The 20,000-nt window shown below is 40.0% G+C and overlaps 2 protein-coding genes across 3 annotated transcripts in view; both read left to right on the top strand.

Annotated features, from left to right (window-relative positions):
* Positions 1–4,193, top strand: part of atp6ap1lb (ATPase H+ transporting accessory protein 1 like b) — a 16,952-nt gene extending 12,759 nt beyond the window's left edge. Inside the window, exons 4-7 of the mRNA XM_072450240.1 lie at positions 325–563; positions 888–938; positions 1,028–1,271; positions 2,337–4,193. Coding sequence (XP_072306341.1) covers positions 325–563; positions 888–938; positions 1,028–1,271; positions 2,337–2,573 — 771 coding nt within the window. The 3' untranslated portion in view covers positions 2,574–4,193. The remainder of the gene's footprint in view (positions 1–324; positions 564–887; positions 939–1,027; positions 1,272–2,336) is intronic.
* A 1,296-nt stretch (positions 4,194–5,489) lies between these two features.
* cacna2d3a (calcium channel, voltage-dependent, alpha 2/delta subunit 3a) overlaps positions 5,490–20,000 on the top strand; it is a 113,840-nt gene continuing 99,329 nt past the window's right edge. Inside the window, exons 1-2 of one of the 2 annotated variants that reach the window (XM_072449833.1) lie at positions 5,490–5,621; positions 11,169–11,250. In XM_072449833.1, the coding sequence (XP_072305934.1) occupies positions 11,203–11,250 (48 nt within the window). In that variant the 5' untranslated portion in view covers positions 5,490–5,621; positions 11,169–11,202. Of the gene's footprint in view, positions 5,622–10,473; positions 10,866–11,168; positions 11,251–20,000 lie in introns of those variants that run through there. The other variant, XM_072449832.1, reaches the window with a different exon arrangement.

Genomic DNA, 20,000 nt, shown 5'->3' with positions numbered 1-20,000 from the left:
TTAAGGTGGGTAATGTGGGCTCCTGTAAGTATTGCTAGCAGCTGTCCATGCCTTGAATAAATCTGATTTAAGTGTGTCAGACAGGTCAGGATGCTGACTAGACCAGATTGATTCTTGACCAGAACTTGTGCAGTCATAGGTTAACCTCTATGTGGGCCACTGCCTTTGAGTAATCCCTTGAACTGGGACATGCGGCTCAAGCAGTATATGTTTCTCAGTGTGTGATGTCCCTGTCAGAGGAAACCATTGAAGTCTGCATTTGGGCTGCCAACTCCTTCAGTGCCTTTTTGCCTTGACTGATTTATGTGTCTTTGTGTGTTTCAGCCTTTTAACTGGCACCAGCCGGGCATGTCCCTGACTAAGAGGAAGCTGCTCCAGTCTCTAATGGGACCTTATGGGCCACTGAGTGTGTCGTACAACGGAAAAACGTGCATTTTGTTCAAAGCAAAGCGCCTGGCAATTCGCTACAGGAACCACACTTTCATTGACCTGACTGAGAAGGTGTTTAACCCCAACTCACTGGTGGACACTAAAGGCTCCATCTGCACCAAGGAGAAAGCCACGTATGTAATAACATAACACTTACAGGGGCAAGGACTTCTGACACACCACAGGGTTCACTCTGTACTGACACTACACACTTCTGTGGTGTTCTGGAGACTCACGCTGTGACTAGTGCCCTGTGTCTGGGGATGGAGTGAATGAAGGGGAATGGACAAATGTGAAGCGCTTTGTGTGTTCTGTAAGCTATATAACGCATAACTACAATGTTATTAATGCGGTATACTGTATACTTGCTTAAATGCACAAATAAAACACTATTCAATTGTTTTATTTGTATCATGTGATTTACAAATGCATGTTGTGTTGTGTTTTGTTTACAACAGGCTTTCATTGAGATTTGGAGACATAGAAGACTTGCGAGGGCTTGTCATCAGGTAAATGATATTAATATATAATACAATAGATATTTTTCTCATTGAGGCTTTAACCTGACAACAATCCACCATTTCCCTTCCTCCCACAGACTTCAGATGTCCAACACGTTTTATGAGGCAGCGGGACAGAACTGGTTCACTTTAGACAGCGTCCACATTCACTATAACTGGACCCAGGAGGCCACTTTCAACGCCAGTGAAGTCTACGCTCCGGCCACGTCGTCCTACCACTGCCAACACGTCAGCAGTCTGCACAAATACGACACTCTGCTCGTGCCCAGCTCCCACACAGACACGTCGGCAAACTGGCACATCACATTCACAGATTTTCAGGTACGACGACAATAAAACCGTCAATTGTAGCGGGAAATTGGCAGCGCAACATAATGCATTCGATAGTTGCATGAAAAAATATGGCGATAGTGATCATTTTAAAGACCACTTTATACCAGTGATACATGAACTAAAAAGCCCTTTCTAAATGAAATACAAGATAAGATAAGATAATCACACAAGGGGAAATTTCATTGTTACAACACAGTAGATACAGAGGGAAAGGACAGATTATAGGAAGGTTCAAAAAACACTCTTAATAGAAGAACTCTTATGAACAAAACAAAAAACTCTTATTAACAAAACTCCTCTCCTATCTTAATAGGGAATGGAGGGGGAAAAAATAAAATAGATGAATAAAAATAAAAAGATAATATATAAGATGATAATACAATAATAATAATAGAATAAAAAAAAATAAAGTAAAGTAAAAATAGCTAGCATAAGACTAGATAATACTAATAGTAAGTAAGTAAACAAAATAAAACAAAATAAAACACTCTTATTTACATCAGTTATATGCACATGATGCACATGAATATGGCCTTAATTGCTTGTGAGTATGACAGTAATTGCACATGAATATGACGGTATTGCACATGATTAAGTCAGGTCAAAACATAAATAAAATGATACTAAAGATAATTATATGTCTGTAGTTAAGAATAAATATATATATACAGTTGTCAGTCAAAAATATTACAAAATAGAGCTCAAAATAATAGTCTACATTATGCATAAGGGAATAGTTATTATTGAGACAGGCCTATGTTGCATTTCTGTTTCTTGCAATGGAGCTGAAGATTAGGCAGGTCGTTATAACACATTTTGATGGTATATATGAGCTACAAAACTAGTTGTTATCATCTTTGCCAGATATTTTTTGGGCTTGGCTCTCCGTCTATCAGTCTGCCTGTTACCATCTGTTTGGCAACTTTTCAATCTGTCTTAGGAGCCATCTGCTGCCCTGTGTCTGTCCTCTTCAACATACTGAGCGGGTCAAAAGCCTCTCAAAGCTAGTTGTCCTCTGTGCGACTGACTGTTGTCTCACCTGTTCCATTTCAGATCCAGGCCTTCAACGTCCATTCAGACAAGTTTGCGTCGGCCAGTGATTGTGCCACGTTCCTCACCCCGGCCATCTTGATGGGCCTGGTCACGTCACTGATCCTGCTGCTGGTTCTGGCGTACGCTCTGCACATGGTGGTTCACCTCAAACACATCGACCGCTATGAGGAGCACAAAGCAACGGTGTATTTCCCCCGCAGTCCAGAGGCAGAGCTACCGGACAAGAACAGCCTGTGAGAGCAGCCTGGGGGCGAGAAGGAAAAACCAAAAGAAGAGAGGCGGAGAGCCAAGTAAATGACAGTTAGTCAATATATGAAGGAAAAGTATCAACCATCATTTGATAAAAAAGGTAATTTTACCTGTTAAAAGAAAAAAAGTAATATAACCATGGTTGGATGCTTTTCTTTTCTTTATTGACCTGAATCTTGGCATCCTAATCATAAAAGGCCTTAGGAGACTCAGAACTTCCCTGAGAGATGGTTTGAGATCTTCACGTCAAGGACAATCCCAGGGTCCAGAAGGGCACACGTCGGCCTTTACCCCAGCCAGGAATAAACAGAACAGATGCTGCTAGCATCCAATCTGCAACAAGCTTCAGACTTATAAGGCTGTTCTGGCTTTTATTCCATTCTACTTTTCTAATACCTCTGCAAGTAATGTATACAGCACTTCAAACAGCCACTTTTAGAGCCATAGTAGCTGCATGACTAAAGAGCTAGCCTTGTAGGCTCGCTCTGTGTTTCATAATGTTCATCGCTGGAATTCTTGCATGAGTTGCAGCTTAAAATAAATTTGGCACAAACATGGAATGAGCTTGACAAGCTTTGAAGCAAAAGAGAGGGGAACTATCAGGAAGCGCAGATCTGGCTGGAGTGAACGTACCAGCACTTCAGCCCTTCAGAGTCTCCTGGCATTAGCCGCCCCTGGACAGGACTGTTGGACTCAACTGTGAAACGGCCTTTTACAGATCAGCCAAGAAAAGGGGTTTTAGCACAACATCTGTTAGCTGCGAATGCACTAACAATAGACTTTTAAAGACAATTTAAAGAACTATGCTGCACAAGATGCCTGAGTGAGGGCGTGGCATTGAGGTACGAGTTTTTGGATGACACTGTGGGCACTGTAAGAGCCACACGGTGGACAAAGGGGGGCCCGGGGTCCGAGGTTCACACCACTATGTGAAGCTACAAAGAAGTTGCCATAAATTATGGAAAACATAAAATAATGTGAAAAGTGTTGAAACTACATGTACAAAAGAAAAAAAGTGTACAGAAGTATCACTCTGCGGAGGTCTTTTTTATATTCAAAGTAATCATGAAATATTAATAGGTACAGGATGACTATGCTAATCCTCATAACCAAAAGCTGTAGATACATTAGATCTCTATACGATCATAGCTGTTTACTATCTTCAATTATTGCACAACTAATAAACTTAGGTACCAGTAAGATTGTGCTATGAGGATTGGTCAGAGGATCAGTACTGATACTTTTTCTACAACATGTTTCATGTGTCTCTTTGCTTTAAACTGAGCCGTGCAGGTTCAGTGTCATCTGACTGTAAATTACAGTACAAACCTTAAACATAGTGAACAATCCTGGAATGCCGTCCACCCTCTGGACTTTAGATCTATTAGTTCAGGGCCACACAAGACGCAGTACCATCAGTATGTCATTACTACTGAGAAAACACAGCATGACAGTAAATAGATATCTTATGGCCGTTCTGTCAATCTGTAGCAGTGTAAAATGTGTTCTATGGTCATTAATGTATTTTACAAACTACGAACTGAGTGGAGGCGGTTTGTCCGAGGACCAACTGATGCTGAGTGAACAATAAATGATGTTCAGACATAACTGTGCAATTCATTTATGGTGAAATAATGCTGTATATGACATTCTATCTTTAATAGAATCTCCCCACTTTATCTGGCCCCTCTCCTGTATCCTCCCAGTCACATTACCTTAGACTTCAAACAGATGCACAAGGATGAATCAAGACACCTACAAGGGGTTTAGCCAGCCAATTTGTGTGTGAAATGAATTGTCAGCCTCTAACGACATCTAGTGGTACCAAGATGCCACTACAGCTGTTATAGACTGCGCCAACCACAGCCACAGCCACGCGCCCCGTCCAACTAAACTGCAGGTAAACAGAGACAATTGTACATAATGCAAACTCTTCAAGCAGAGTTAAGACTTACCATGAACTGTTGTTGGAGTGTCAGAAGTTTAGGGCGTGTTCGGTGCTTCGTGGAAACTGGGATTATTAAGATAAATTGAGACGCGTCTTGGTCCCAACACACACAGTTGTCTACTCTTTCTCCTCAACGCTAGAGGGCAGCACACTCATCTCATCGAACGAGTGCGACTTGACAAAGGAAAGTGTGTGGTTACGTTTTGTATTTATTTTGTATTTTTTTTGTGTGTGACTAAAATAATTTGAATAATATTTTGTGTTTTGTAATTTATATCTGATTTTTTCCAACTCAATCTGCGCAAACATTAAGGCTACCCAATTAAATAAAAAAATACTATCATTATTATTATTTTGGATCGCTGGCTCTGGTTGACTGATTTTGAGAACGTTTCCTTTGCCTAGGCTACATTAAATAATACAAAAAAATACAAATTAAACGTATGTAAATGTAATTAAATAGACAAATATAGGTTACGTTTTGGAGTCACACACGCAATTTTAGCAAATAGGCCACGGGCTTCTGAAGCTGTTATTTCATTAACTGACCACTAGATGTCAGTGTCTGCTTGTGGGTGAGTATTCTCTGCCTTGACTAAGAACTTGAGGACCCCTGAAGACCATAGACAGTAGATCTTTAATAAGAATGGGACCATACAAGTGCACTTAATGCTGTTATCCCTTTTCTAATAGTTCGTTTTGTAATGTTTGCAGTTTCAAACAACAACTTGATCAAGCAGTAAAGTGCATTCATCAGCAGCAGGGGGCTTGCTGTACTGGGACATATTTGATTTGCCTTTCTCGTTTCACATGAAAACAAAAGTCATATTTAGTGTTTGTTGTTAATCTTTCGCCGTGCAGAGGGCCGCGGCTGTACTTTGCGCTGTGGGACGACCCGCTCAGAGCCTGCGCAGAGACAGATAGGCCCCGGCTGTTTTATATGTAAAGCTGGCAGGCAGAAAGCGGGGACCCACGGGGATCTCAGCGCAACCTTCTTTGTTGGAGCCAAACTGTGGTGCAGTGCTACTGTATAAGCCGCTTTGCATTCTGGGAGCACAAGAGACAGGGCAGGGCACTGAGGATGGCAGGTGGGTAAAGCTGGTACAGTGTCATATTTGTGTTAAGTGTGGTGATGTTAAGCCGCAGAAGGTCACTGTTTGTTTGTTAATAGGCCAAAATGGATGTGAATGTAAATACTGGGTTCATTTATTTATCCAAGCATTACTTATTTACCTCACAAAGAAAGTGAGAAAGTACACACAGTCAAGTACATTTTATACAGTACATATAAACTCTACTTTTTTGAGCCTGCGAACAGTTGCTGTGTGTCATTGGCTCTGCTTAATGCAAGACTTTTGCTGCACATATCCAAATTCAGTGAGTCGGCAGTTTGTTTTTCCTAGTTTTGGCCTCATTTATCATAGTTTTTCCTAGTTTTGGCCTCACTCATCATAGTTTTTCCTAGTTTTGGCCTCATTCAATATAGTTTTGGCCTCATTCATCATAGTTTTTCCTAGTTTTGGCCTCATTCAATATAGTTTTGGCCTCATTCATCATAGTTTGTCCAAGTTTTGGCCTAATTTATCATAGTTTGGCCTCATTCTTCATAGTTGTAGCCCCAGTCATCATAGTTTGTCCTAGTTTTGGCCTCATTCATCATAGTTTTGACCTCATTCATCATAGTTTTTCCTAGTTTTGACCTCATTCATCATAGTTTGACCTCATTCTTCATAGTTTTGGCCTCATTCATCATAGTTTTTCTAGTTTTGACCTCACTCATCATAGTTTTGGCCTCATTCAACATTGTTTGGCCTCATTCTTCATAGTTTTTCCCTAGTTTTGACCTCATTCATCATAGTTTGTCCTAGTTTTGGCCTCAGTCATCATAGTTTTGACCTCATTCATCATAGTTTTTCCTAGTTTTGACCTCATTCATCATAGTTTGACCTCATTCTTCATAGTTTTGGCCTCATTCATCATAGTTTTTCTAGTTTTGACCTCACTCATCATAGTTTTGGCCTCATTCAACATTGTTTGGCCTCATTCTTCATAGTTTTTCCCTAGTTTTGACCTCATTCATCATAGTTTTTCCTAGTTTTGGCCTCAGTCATCTTCGTTTTGGCCTCATTCATCTTCGTTTTGGCCTCATTCATCTTCGTTTTGGCCTCATTCATCTTCGTTTTGGCCTCATTCCAGCCCCTTTGGTGAGTTACCATTGCAGATGTGTTAGTTATCAGTTGGCTTTTGAGCCCCGTCCAACATATTTTGTGGGTCCGAAAGCAAGGCTTAGCTGTTTGGATTCGTCTCCATCAGTGTAATCCTGTGATCCAGGAGCCACCAACCAAATATAACATGAATGATGATGTGCACTAAGTTGACACAAATTGAAATGAATATATTATAATGAGAAGTTCTTTTAGAATGCCCTTTTTGAGGTCACTTCATCATGTTATTCCTTCCTCTTTTTTAAGTGACAATCCAGGAAGTGTTCCTCTGTGTTTTTGAAGTCCCTACATGACTCGTTTTGACTCGTTTCAGTACTCCTTCACTTTTCAGCCTTATACATAGGTCTTCTCTTATCTTCAAGTACAGGGCAAGTCTTTACTTTCTTTGTTATCAATTGTGATGCTTTTTTTTCCCATGCACTTACTTTATTTGAAGTTTTACACTTGTACAACCACCAGGTAAACTAAGGACACGTAAAGGAAATATGTGTTCTACCTTTACTTGAATTGGCTCAGAAATGTAAAATTAAATGGGCTGTTTTGGGCGAAACTTGTGTGAGTATGTTTTGAATACAGATTACACACACGCCTTTTTTAATCTGCTACACAAATAATGAATCGTCTTTCACTGCATGAATAATAAAGCCAGGACTAGCATGAAGTGTTTGTACACTTTCAATATTATATAGTTTGCTTCAGGATGGAGAAAAATAACAGCATTGTTAGTATAATAATAAATTATACAGACACATGATTATATCTTATCCCGTATTGTAATTATCTTATTTCTGCTGAGCTGTTAAAGAATATCCCAGTGATCTACAAATAATGATCTATGCAGCATATTTGCTTTTTTAATCTTACTTTAAATTCACTGCCAGTCCTTCTTTAGGACTTTCCTTAGAATGCGGCAACAAGCAACCAACATAATGAATGAATAATCCTGACCAGTCGACTATTAAACATATTCTTAAATGTATTTTCATAATTGCAATCGTTATCTGAACTGTACAGACTCTAAAACACATTCAAAAAGAGCATTTATAACAAAGACAGTTCCATAATTAAATCAAAAACAAAACAGCAAATTATGTCTTTCTTTCATCAGTAAAACACTTCATTCGTAAATATTCTCTATCTAGAAGCCTTCCGTTGCCATAGTTCAACTTTTAATTGGTTAAAATGTATTTGAAACTTCTCAACATACTATAAATGATTGTTTGACTCATCAACTAATTTAAAAAAGATCCCTGACTAGTTGATTACTAAAATACTTGTTAGCGACAGCCCTAACACAGAACATGAGTGTTACAGGAGAGTAAAGCCAAAAACTGAGATTCACAGTCCCGTGCACTGTCGCTCGATTAGTCGACTAAAGTGACGTGAATTCTGTCAAAAGCTCAAAACTTTATCTGACCCAAAATGCACTTACCGTATTTTCCGGACTATAAGTAACACCTTTTTTTCATAGTTTTGGCCGGGGTGCGACTTATACTTATATTTATACTTATATACTTACACTCAAGAGCGACTTATATGTGATATTATTTGTTATTTTCACACTTGCAACCACATTTCATACTCCAGTGCAACTTATACATGTTTTTTCTTCTCTATTATGCATTTTTTGGCTGGTGCGACTTATACTCCGGTGCAACTTATAGTCTGAAAAATACGGTACAAGACGACAACTGCAAAAACAACAGTTTACACCAAAAAAGTGTAAGCACGCATTCCTGTAAAACAACGGAATAAACTCACTCCAGGCCTTTCAGCTGCTGTCCCGTACAAATCCATATAATCGAAATAAAAAATAACTAGTCATATAATACACATTTTGGTCGACTAAAACACCATCGAACTAGACAACTAAAGGCCTCAAATAGAATAATACAGAGAAGATTCAGTGCCGATAGTGTCTTTGTCGAATGCATTTCCCTCTGTCCGTCCTCGTTTCCTCTGTCCTCATTAAGCTCTTCCTCTTTCATCTCCTCTGACCAGCTCTGTCCCACCTCCCACTGCCTCGCCATTGTATTGATATACGACCTAATTACGCTTAACTAATTGAGGTTCCACCACTACAGCCTTTCTATAAAATCATATTATCAGCACTGTACATATTGGTCAGGACAGTTTGGGCTTTTTTGCTCGTCCCTGTTGCAAAGTGAGAACTGTTCCACCCTCGGCACGCTCAACGCTCTGATTCTTATCTCAGAGCAAAAGCGTGTAATTGCTATAAAACACAATTTTGTTCACTGATATGCGCCCTATTCTACTGATCACTTTGATGACAGTTAATCGTTGCCTTTAAAGAAGCTGTCATCACTCCTTTTCTTCTCCTAAATTGGATCAAGCTTCAATCGCTTCTTAAGGATTCGCTGAACGAGTGTTTTCTTTTGTTTCGCTGCTGACCACTGAGGAACCCTTTATTGTACTTGATTTGTGTGTTCCGAAACTTCTTAAATCTATCAGGGGGGTCACAAGTCAGCGTTTGTGCCAGTTCTACATCCTGATAAATGGAGAAAGGGTTGTATTAGACAGATTGTGTATAATATCTAACTGATCACATACACATATAACATCCAATTTGGGTCTAAACTGGGACTAAACCTGGAACTGAACCTGTACAAACTATGACCAGACCAGAACTACACCAAGACTACTGTAGATGAGGACCACGAGGGCAAGACATTTTTTTATTTTGTGAGCGTTGTGAAGGACTGGTTTAAAATCGTACATTTAGTGTGTGTGGATAGCGTTTTTTCCCTACACTTTGCCTTACATTGACTAGAGATCTTGAAAAAAACAATCATGTATCCTTAATATATAACACATTTGTATAAATTCCCCCCCTGGCCATTTGCTTCTCTCAGTGGCTGCTCTTACAAACATTGCAGGGTAAAATGTCTCTGCTTTTCACAGTAACGCACAATAACACTTCATTCTAGTAGCACTCAGGGGAAATGTTAGCCTTGAACATAAAAACTTCCATTTGGTGAGGAAAAAAAAGGTACAAACACGATTTAGACAGAGAGTGAGTCCCAACAGGTGGATCAGGGCTTTTCTGTGAGCCACTTTTCTTTGCTTTACTTATTTGAAATCCTATAATTAAAATTCCACGAATATGCGCCATCATTAAGACATTCTGTTTAAATTACCCAGAGACAATAACATGGTGAATTTCAACTATATTGTTTTAGCAGTGTTCATAAAAGATCCGTTATTCCACTTCCCGTAGCTCACGTCCCAGGAACCTCAACCCGCCAGACGCGTCCGTGCGCCGCCGGCCGCGGGACCATCATCAGCGCCGCCTAGTGCGCATCAGTGACACGCGCATCACTCGGACCTCCTGAAACTATTGCCCCTCTTTTGTCAGCTGTCGTCCCGCTTCACTGCCCCACGACCCTAAGATCACCTGACACTAAAAGATAACGCGTTCTCTACCTCTTGCGTGGTGCGGGAGGCGCGCGCGGGGACCGGAGCGGGCGTATGGCGCATTTGAACCGTATAAAAGCTCCAGATGCGTGAAGGGGGGAGAGAAAGTAAAGTCAGGCGCGCTTCGGAGACGGGCTGGACACAGCAGTCAGCAGCAGCAGGAGGAGGCGTGCTCTGCTCCGTGGTGCGCCGCAGCGTTTGATGCTCTCTGTGGGTGAGGTCGCTGTACGGAGCACCGGGAGCAGCACCGGGAGGAGCAGCGGGAGGAGCAGCGGGAGCAGAGGAGCAGACTTTACCTGTCCGACCGCGGGGCTTCACATCACCGGGCTCCTGCAGCGGGGCAAACCATGCGCGTCTCTCTCCTCTTCTCTCACCGTTTATAGATCGTCTCGCCTCCGCGTCCCAAACCAAGTCACTCCTGAGGCTATGAAATATGAACATTTACACTTTGGCCATTTTTTGTCGCGTTTTGCATTGTAGGAGAGAAACGTACACGTCGTGACAAGAGCGTGGTTATTTCGGGTGGAACTGTTGCCTTCTTTGAGTTTAGAGGAAAATGCCGGCTGGACAGATGCGCGTGGCCCCTGGAGCGTGTCTGCTCATACTTTTTGGGACTCTGAGCTCCCGGGTCACGGAGGTGGGGGGCACCCACCAGAGCATCCCGCCGTCCGTGTAAGTGAGGCACCTTGCACCCCGTTACTTCTACTTCATTTATTCAGATGAGGCTCTTTATAGATAGTTATGCCAATTAAACCATTGGGCTGAACTTCATCAGTGGTGATTTTAGAAAGTGCCTACAGATAATTACATATCTCTCATCTTAAGCCATATATCTTTGTGCAGTGTCAGTGCACTTGGGAATCCAATTGTCCCCGAGTCTTATTGAACCAAGAACCATAAAAGATGTGAAGCGCCACTTATGATGTGAGTACAAATGTGTTATGTCTCTGATTTATGCTTTGTTCTTGTGTGCAGCGTGAAGCTGTGGGCTTCAGCGTTTGGTGGAGAGATGAAGTCCATCTCAGCAAAGTATTCTGGCTCCCAGCTGCTTCAGAAGGTGAGCCACTGTCACGCCAAATGTACAAATGTAGAGTTGGCTCAAAAAGGTTCAAGAAGCTATCCCTATCAAAACTATTAATAAGAATATTTACAAATTCACACCAGCTTTTGTCACACATTTTGTATTTGTTAAATGTATTATTTATTAACCACAAAGCTTTGCACTAGACATATTTTTATACATTCTGACATTTTCAGTTCACTAAACATAAAGAATTTGACAATTTAAGACAATTTTATCTCAGTTTTACATTTACATAGATAAAAAAAAAAAAAACATGTAACTCTATTAAATGGAGTAGTATCTTTCATGCATACCTTTACATTTTTAGCTCTAATATAACTGTACTTTCACTTGAATACACATTTTCACTAAACTCTTTCCACCACTGCGTAAACGTAATGACATTTAAATTGCCGTTCCTGTGTAATCTCTGGCATTAGCGCAAATGTGTGGAAAAAAAAGGCGCTGTTTCAGTCTTCTCCTTAACTGTGCTGTTCTGCAGTTTTCCTCCTCTTGAGGCTGTTTCATTCATGCTCTTTTGATAGATAGCTGCATGTTTAAAGCTCGTCCGCAACATGTGCTCTTGTTTTTAGGCCCATTCGACTTCAGAGCGCTCGCCTGACACAGCTCTTTGTGCCCAGATTGGATAGTTTGGACTATAAAACGGGGTGTATCTTGAATAGTGATTATCTTTCAAACCACTTCACATTGCCCTTTTCATCCTTCTTTCCGTGAAATAGTTGAGTGTGATGGAATGCAAATTTGTCCTAATGGAGGGTCATCTTATGAAGCATGAATTAATAGTTGCTAATGGATAGAGAGGGCCAAAGTGATGTTAACCCCAGTGGGTGGTGAAGGCATTAAGTAGTGCCCACAGTAGCTCTTTGGTGGTTTGGTCGTTTGAGGCTTGTCGTCTGGGACACAGTGTGATCCGACATCCCGCAACATACATCATTCCCACAAATAATCTTAACAGGAAGTAGCAATGTCATAAAATATCACATTTTAGTATTATGATTACTGAAAGAAGAGTTGTGATTTATTATTGATACCATAATCAGATAAAATACATAATGAAATCAAACTTTCTGAATGAAAAAAGTTAGGATTTTTTGACATTAATAGTAAGATAAAAAACCTTTTTATATGTATATGTACTTCTAAAGCACTCGCTATAATTATAATGTGACAGTAATAATCATGGTTATTGATTACACAAATAATATTTACAAGTTAATTCAATAGTTTTTATATTTGACAAAAATATACAATACTTTTACTATTTTAAACATATTTTTAGATATTAACATTAACAAAACACATTTAACACTGCGGCCGGCTGCACATGAAGCCCGACATACATGTGCTGCTCCGAAACCACTCGACCACCGGGCAGCACTTAACAGTGTATTTCAAGATAATTTAAGTGGTTTAAGAGGTCACACACGGGTGGTTCAGTGACGCTCGGCAGCCACAAACGCCCTGGTACAAACTGACTACTGACACTAATGCACCAGCAACTGACTTCACCTCCAAACACTCATCTATCCTCGGCAAAGTAGGTGAACTTCCCCAAGGATTCAACGTGTGGTCAAATCAAGGATAAAAACAACAACTTCTGGATTTGAGAAGACCACTTGAATCAGCTCCTCCCCAATATTAAAGGGGCACAACGTAACTTCTGGTGGAGGTTACGCCCCCTATTTGTCTCCTCTTTGCCAAAAATACTACACAGTAAGCATTAAACTAAACTATCTCCGCAGAGACAAGTGGGTGACGCTCGCAGTAGGTTTGCTCTGTGGAAAAGCAAATCCATTCACAGCAAGAACCTATGTTTTTCCAAAGTGGAGACAAGGAAATGGTCGGCCCGTCACCTGAAAAGTTGCACAGTGCACTTTTATTTAAAAACTAGACTGAAATTCCTTGTTTACTGATTTGGAATAAGCTTTATATAATGTGTAGATGGATTCACATTTTTCCAGTTTCAAGGGTCATGACGAAATAAGTCCCAGAGAGTGAGCTGTGCCGGGGCTGGATCCACAGTCACGTCCTCTGTCCTTATCACGGACCCACATAGACCAGTAAATGTATGCGCTGCTCACCCACTCATGCACTTGCTCAGTCTCTGCACAGCGTGTGTTTCATCAGACGCTGATAAGTCAAAGAGCCACTGTTATCTGTTTTACGGGATAAAAACTGTTTGCGCTTCTCATCTATTTCCACCTTCTGAAGGCAGATAACCCTCCCACCGAGTGGTGACCTCTTTATGAAATGCAAATGAAGGCTTCAGGGTTAATTGAGCTAAGAAAAAGACTGGAGACCTCTTGTTTTGAAAAGCGTATTTTTTCCCCCCTGTCAAATCTGATTTCCACGTCGCCATATGAATGTTCCTAAATGTCTGGACTGTGCGTTGGCCAGAACAATGCAGGACGGCACAGTTCAATTCACAGTGCACTAATGTATCACAGTGTTATTACTAATGTTTCTGTGTGATTAATAGTCCAATTTAATTATGAAAACAAATCCATTATAACAAGAACACAAATTCACAAATTCCATTTTCTGTCTCTAAATGAGTAACACAACCAAAGTGCTCTACTGAATATATAATCAGCCCATGAAAATAGAGCACGAATATATACTTTACATAATACTTGAGGTGTATTTTCAAGTTTATTGTGTGTTCTGTCCAGAGAAGCTGGGAAGCGCAGGATCACCGCGGGGTGCAAATGCTTTTAAACAGGAGTATGTTGAATGAGGGCTGTTCGCCTCTGTAGTTGTGCACAGAAGGAGATGCATGAGACTGAAGAAAAAAGGCCATGTCTTGTGTGAATGCGAGTGTGTGTGTGTGTGTGTGTGTGTGTAAGATTGTATTCCCTCAGGGCTGTGGACAGATGGGCCGCGACACTGTTATCTGCTCGACCCCAGTGCAGCACAAGTCTCGCAGGAAGACCTCCCCGATGCACACATTCAAATGCATGACCTGGATCATGCTCCGTACACTATCACAAAGACCTTTGAGAAGCAGTGTACAAGAGGCGCACATGTAAACCGCTGTTATCCTGCAGAATGCCAGGTTAAATATACACGTATTAGGACCGCACAATGTCACAATCGAGTCAAAATTGTCAGCGTGAGTTGCAAAGGCTACAGAATGTCCTCTGAACATAAAGAAGAAAATATTGTAATGTTGTAGTTTAGATCTCTTCGAACAGCTTCTGAAATGTATGGGTTTATTGAATTAGTTCATCAGTTTATATATCAGGATTATCTCAAATCTTTGTGCACATTTTCAGCCCAAATCTGATCTCAATTGTAATGCTGAGGCCCTAATAAGTGTGATTGAATTTCATGATTAAAAAGTAATTAGGAAGCTCTTTTTAACAAGCTTCCAACCACAGTTAACACAGTTTTACACATGGAAAGTGAACAGAGAGTGTGATGTTGTGAGTTTGATTCCTGATCCTAACTATTTACTGTATGTCCTCCCTTCTCTCTCATCGCTCATTTCATTCTCATCTGTACTGTCCAACAAAGCTTATGGGCCTTAAAAAAAAAGGAAATTTAACAGAGAACACCATGTCACTGTACATTTTTTATTATTATAAGTAACTAAACCAAAAATGGTGTATTATACTGTTATCTAATTAGGTTACTGTATAGCTGTGTTTTATGTACATCCAATCTAAAATCTCAGTTGACATAATGGCAAAGGCATGCAAATATTAGGTAATCTTAGCTACAAACAACAAAATATTCTCTCTCTATATGGTCTTTTTGTGTATCATGGGTTTCAGAATAATAAGAAATTAAATGCCATGGCAGTTAACAATTTAAAACATATTATATATTTTCAGTAAATGATACACGGGAAGCTAAAACTCACAAATAACACCTTAACCAATCATTGTTTCCCCACCACACAATCATTCACCTTAATGTACATGATAAATACATTTTGATGTTCTAAAATTCATAAAAAAACAAGTCCCACTTCATTAAAAACAGAATATAGTTTGTTTTTGGCGTACCCCTCTCCCTGTCCCGTCTCCCTTTACCCCTCGCTTCCTGGTCCGTCCTCGTCCTCCACACTCACTTCCTGTATTGGAAACGGATCTGATTTCAAGGTTATAGCAGCAGGACATAGGTCTCTGTGCGCCACATATACAGTATACAGCTTTACATGTGCGTCTAATAATGACAAAAAGACATAATTAATTGAACAGCTCAACCCGGCCGGTTGTTGTCACAGCCGGTACAGTGTGTGTGTGTGTGTGTGTGTGTGTGTTTGGGGCACAGTTTACTTCTCCCCGGCGCCCACTGATTTGAATTAGCTCCGTGAGTTCTACCTTCTGCACTGCTGTTCTGTGGAAATCTTTAATTTCATGTATCATTGAGCAACCTGTCTATATGCGCCAGTCTGGCTGTAACGTCTGTGTTTGTGGGTGTCTGAGGCTGGAGCCGTTTTTTATAACACACTGCAGTTCAGCACACATGTTTTGGAGGTAAAAGATGACAATTATGACAGTTTAAAGTTACGGCTGGTTATTTGTGGGCTTAAATTGAGTATGGAGTAGTGTTGTCACAATATTATACATTTCGTAATAGGCTTGATAGTCGATACCAATGTCCGATACAGCAATGATCATTTAAAAACCTTCTTTATTTAATAATCCACTGTCATTTCCAACAAAAAAAAATCATGTTTTCTTTATGTTACCGCAAGGTCTTTTACTAAGTCTGGTAAACATCATTCAAGATCATTCTAAAACTGCTCAGGATAGACACAATTTGATCCAGTTTATGTAAGTTGTTAACAACTTACATAAACTGGATCAAATTGTGTTTCAAGTGATATGTTTGACAAAACAAAGACAAATCCAACCCAACCCAGGAAATGTGTCTGGTTTAATTGTCATTTGCCTAACAAGCTACACTTATTTATTAATTTGCTTGATTTTAGATTCGATCAATTAACTATATTAATTTCTTTCCTCAAGGGTGTAAAAGAAAGGTGTCTGTGGGTTTATGAGTCACACAAAGCAAAGTGTAAAAACATTGACCATTAACGTCCAAATGTATTGCTTTTATAATCCATTCCAGATTATATTTCTAGTATCTGGCATAGACTGTATCAAGAGACGTTTTCCATCACATTTTCAACAGATTTTGAGTTATTTTATTTCAGACTTAGAATTAAAAGAGCTAAATTTACACGCTCCAGTCCTCAGATAGATCAGTCCGTAAAGTTCACAGATTTTGTAGTAGTTTATTTTTCTGTAGGCGCCCAGGACACACCAGATTTCACTCTATTTCAAAAGCCCGTAAGGCGTGCGTGTTGGCGAGGAGCAGGTGTGTAACGTTGTGTCGTGGCGAACACTTCAGCAGCAGCATACATCATCTCGGAGGTTTAGAGGGGAAAAGGGGAGCTGATAGGGAGGTGTAATGACGTGTGACAAGAGTCTACTCTGCATCGATTTGCCTGGCCAGGGACAACTTACATTATACGCTCTCACAGATACTACTGCTGTGATAGTCTTCTACCTATTTCTCAAAAGAAAGTCAGTGTCGCTACTTTTACCAAACAAAAAAAAAGGGACATGTGCGGATAAGCGGGTGATAATGAAATGGGATGTAAAAGGTTCGTCGTTGCAAATAATCATTCTCTTATTTTTGTTTTGTTTTGTTTTGCTGTTTTAATTTTAATTTCACCAAGTTCTTCCTGTTTAATGTCGACGATAGAGTTTTGAATTGAACTTTGCAATATCACAATGTTGGAATTTGGATATTAGGAGGGAAATGCATTCGACAAAGACACTATTGGCACTGAATCTTCTATGTATTATTATGTGTTCTATTTGAGGCCTTTAGTTGTTTAGTTCAATGGTGTTTGGGTCGACCAAAATATGTATTATCTATGTGTATTATTAGTTATTTTATTTAGATTATATGGATTTGTACGGGACAGCAACTGAAAGGAGAAGGCGCCTATGAAATACATTATATTTTCTTTATTTAAACTCTTTTAAGGTTGTATAGTAAATGTGAGATCTGAGGGCATCGTTTTGTTCAAAGTTGATGATGAGTTATGCATGTTTCATGTTCGTTTCAGTTTAATTACATACTATATGGGAGAGTGATTGGTGGAAACAATGTCGGGTGCTGCGTGGGGAATGGCTTTGTGAGGCGCTCAAATCAACCATCAAACAATAAATACTTTTTAATTTGGCGAAGCCTTCTCACTGTTTATTTCACCTGATTTAGCAAACTCATTTTGTAAGACACCTTTTTCCAGAACTTTATGTAGTTTGTATAGTTTATGGGTGTATTGTGGAATTTCTTGTACATTTGTCAAAACATGATTTAAAGGATCAATATGTGTATTTTTTACGGTTTAAAATGATACAAAAAACATCTATTGTAGAGGTCTTTGAATTCAATCATTTACTTGTTTGTCGGATCTAAATTAGACTGAGGTACAAAATCAAGTATTTGGAAGGTTGTATTGTACCACCATAGAGCGTAAAAAGTCTACAATAACTCCATATTAAAATCCAGAATAAGCAACATTAAAGCCGACTTAATTTTGTAATTTGTGTGTATTTGTGAATGGCCAGGAACATGGGCGTCTAAACTAACCAGGCACGTGGGGTGAGTGAGATGAGGCTGCCAGTGTTTATGATGATTCATGTGGCATTTCGAACGGTTTCTCCCCGGCGAAGGGTTGTTAAATGTATTTTTACTTTAAAAAGTTAATTTGTCAGTTGTTCGGTGCAGTGTCAGAACATGCCTCCTAATCCCCGACCGTGAACTCTCTCAACTCATTTCCCCCTCTGTTCCGTACATATATTACTGTCCTCTCTGCACATTCTTCTAAGCTGTAAATTGTTCTGCCTCTTCATTTTCATAGGAAAGCTAACTCAAACAATATTCCAGCTGAGTGGAAATATTAGTATTCACGGTTTAAAACAAGAAAAAGAAGAGTTAAACACACAAATATCTGCTAAAACCTGAGTTTGCTTAGGCCTAAACCGTATCTTCTGTGTAAAACTGTTGTTCGTCTGGACCTACCGCCGTCCTGTGCCGTAACACTTTGTAACTTTGTCCACGTCTTGGTTACCTCGGTTACCTGTCTGCGCGCCTTAAGTGAAAGTGGAGGCTGCACATGGAAGCCTATCTCTCCGCCAGCCCCCGGTGCAGCGGCGTGTCAGCAAATGGGAGATGCAACAGATTAGATTTAGCTTGGGGAAAATTGAATAGCTGTCAGTTTTGGTCAGGGGGGGTGTACACTGATGATTCCCGTCTGTCTTCTTACACTTACAAGTTGCACTGAAGGTGTTGCTTTGCTTTATATTATTTTGAAATATGTCTCTGGAGTGCATTAGTTACTCGCCCTTCTCTGCTCCTTCTTCTTGTTCCCGTTGATCCTGCTAAATTTAATCCATAGGCGCAGTTGGCTAAATGTGTGTGTGTAAAAGGAAATAGCTGCAATAGGAGGGATGCCCTGTCACTGATAATTACACTGTGAGTCCGTGTCTTGTGTATCCTTTCAAGTCCACATAGAGCTAGCTTTAGCTAACACAGCCACTCACTCAAACTGTAATTAAGCCTTTGTTGGTAAAAAAAAAAAAAAAAAGCCACAGGGAATCAAAGAGTGTGGCTGTAGTGTTAAGAGCAGGAGCACAGAGCACGGCCCCGGCTGATGCAGGATGAAAGCGTAGTGGCTGACACTGTGTTTGTGAGCTTAAAAATAGTATTATGTTGCTCTTTGATTCATTCTATCGCTAAATCCCAGTTGAACTTACAAAGCTGACTCTTAATTATATAGCGAGACGAGTCAAGGAGCTTGTAAACAAATGGATATTTTTTATTCTTATATAATAATTACTTGGAATTAATGAGTTATCTTTGGTTCTTTTGCGCATAATAGCTGGAGGTCACTATCCCAACAACAATGGGCCTTAGATCGGCGATAGTTGGTCAATTGTACGTGTGAAAAGTTTATTGAAACATCACCTTAGTCACACGTGTAACCCGATGCTTACAATGACAACAGATTAATCCTAATCAAACTGCCCACACTAAAGATTATTTTGTGATCTAAAGGGGCGGGGCCAGTCAAATTAAACACATTATCCTGTGCAGGTCTGTGTGAAGGACTGTGAGACGTTTTCCTGTCCACATCCATCAAACTGACAATTTTTTTGGTACATCTGTGCTACAGGTTAAAAACGTACCTGTGTTTTCATATTTTCAAGATATGAAAAAGGCTCTATGCAGCCACCACTCTTAATAATGATGTCACTTTCTGCATCTAAACGTTACTATTCTGTATTTTTTTTAAAGTACATTTACATTTCCACCATATTGTATGTTATATTATTTTGCTCCGGGACTGCACACTTACTAATTTATTGACGTTTATCTTTATTTTATATGAATATTTTTAACCTGGGTTGATTTTTCGTCCTTGCTAAGCCCCCTGTGTGTGTCTCCCTCTCTCTCCTTTAATAATGAATGTAACTGCAGCACTAAAGAATATACAGTATGCGAGAAGGGCAGTCCTGGGACACTTGGAAGCCACGCCTCAACTCTGAAAAACACTTCCACTGGCCTAGCAGATGTCTTCACTCTGTCCGCTCCAAAATATGTCCTGGATCACATATTTTGGCTCCGCACAAACCTGATACACACACACATTTTGTCCCTATGCCCATTTGCTTGTGCCAGGTCCAGCTCAGTGG

This window comes from Eucyclogobius newberryi, unplaced genomic scaffold, assembly GCF_026437365.1.
Source record: "Eucyclogobius newberryi isolate DKJ021-1_F unplaced genomic scaffold, fEucNew1.0.hap1 SCAF_17, whole genome shotgun sequence".
Lineage (NCBI taxonomy): Eukaryota > Metazoa > Chordata > Actinopteri > Gobiiformes > Gobiidae > Eucyclogobius > Eucyclogobius newberryi.
The sequence above is the reverse complement of the archived record's forward strand: the minus strand, read 5'-3'. Positions and strand labels throughout refer to the sequence as shown.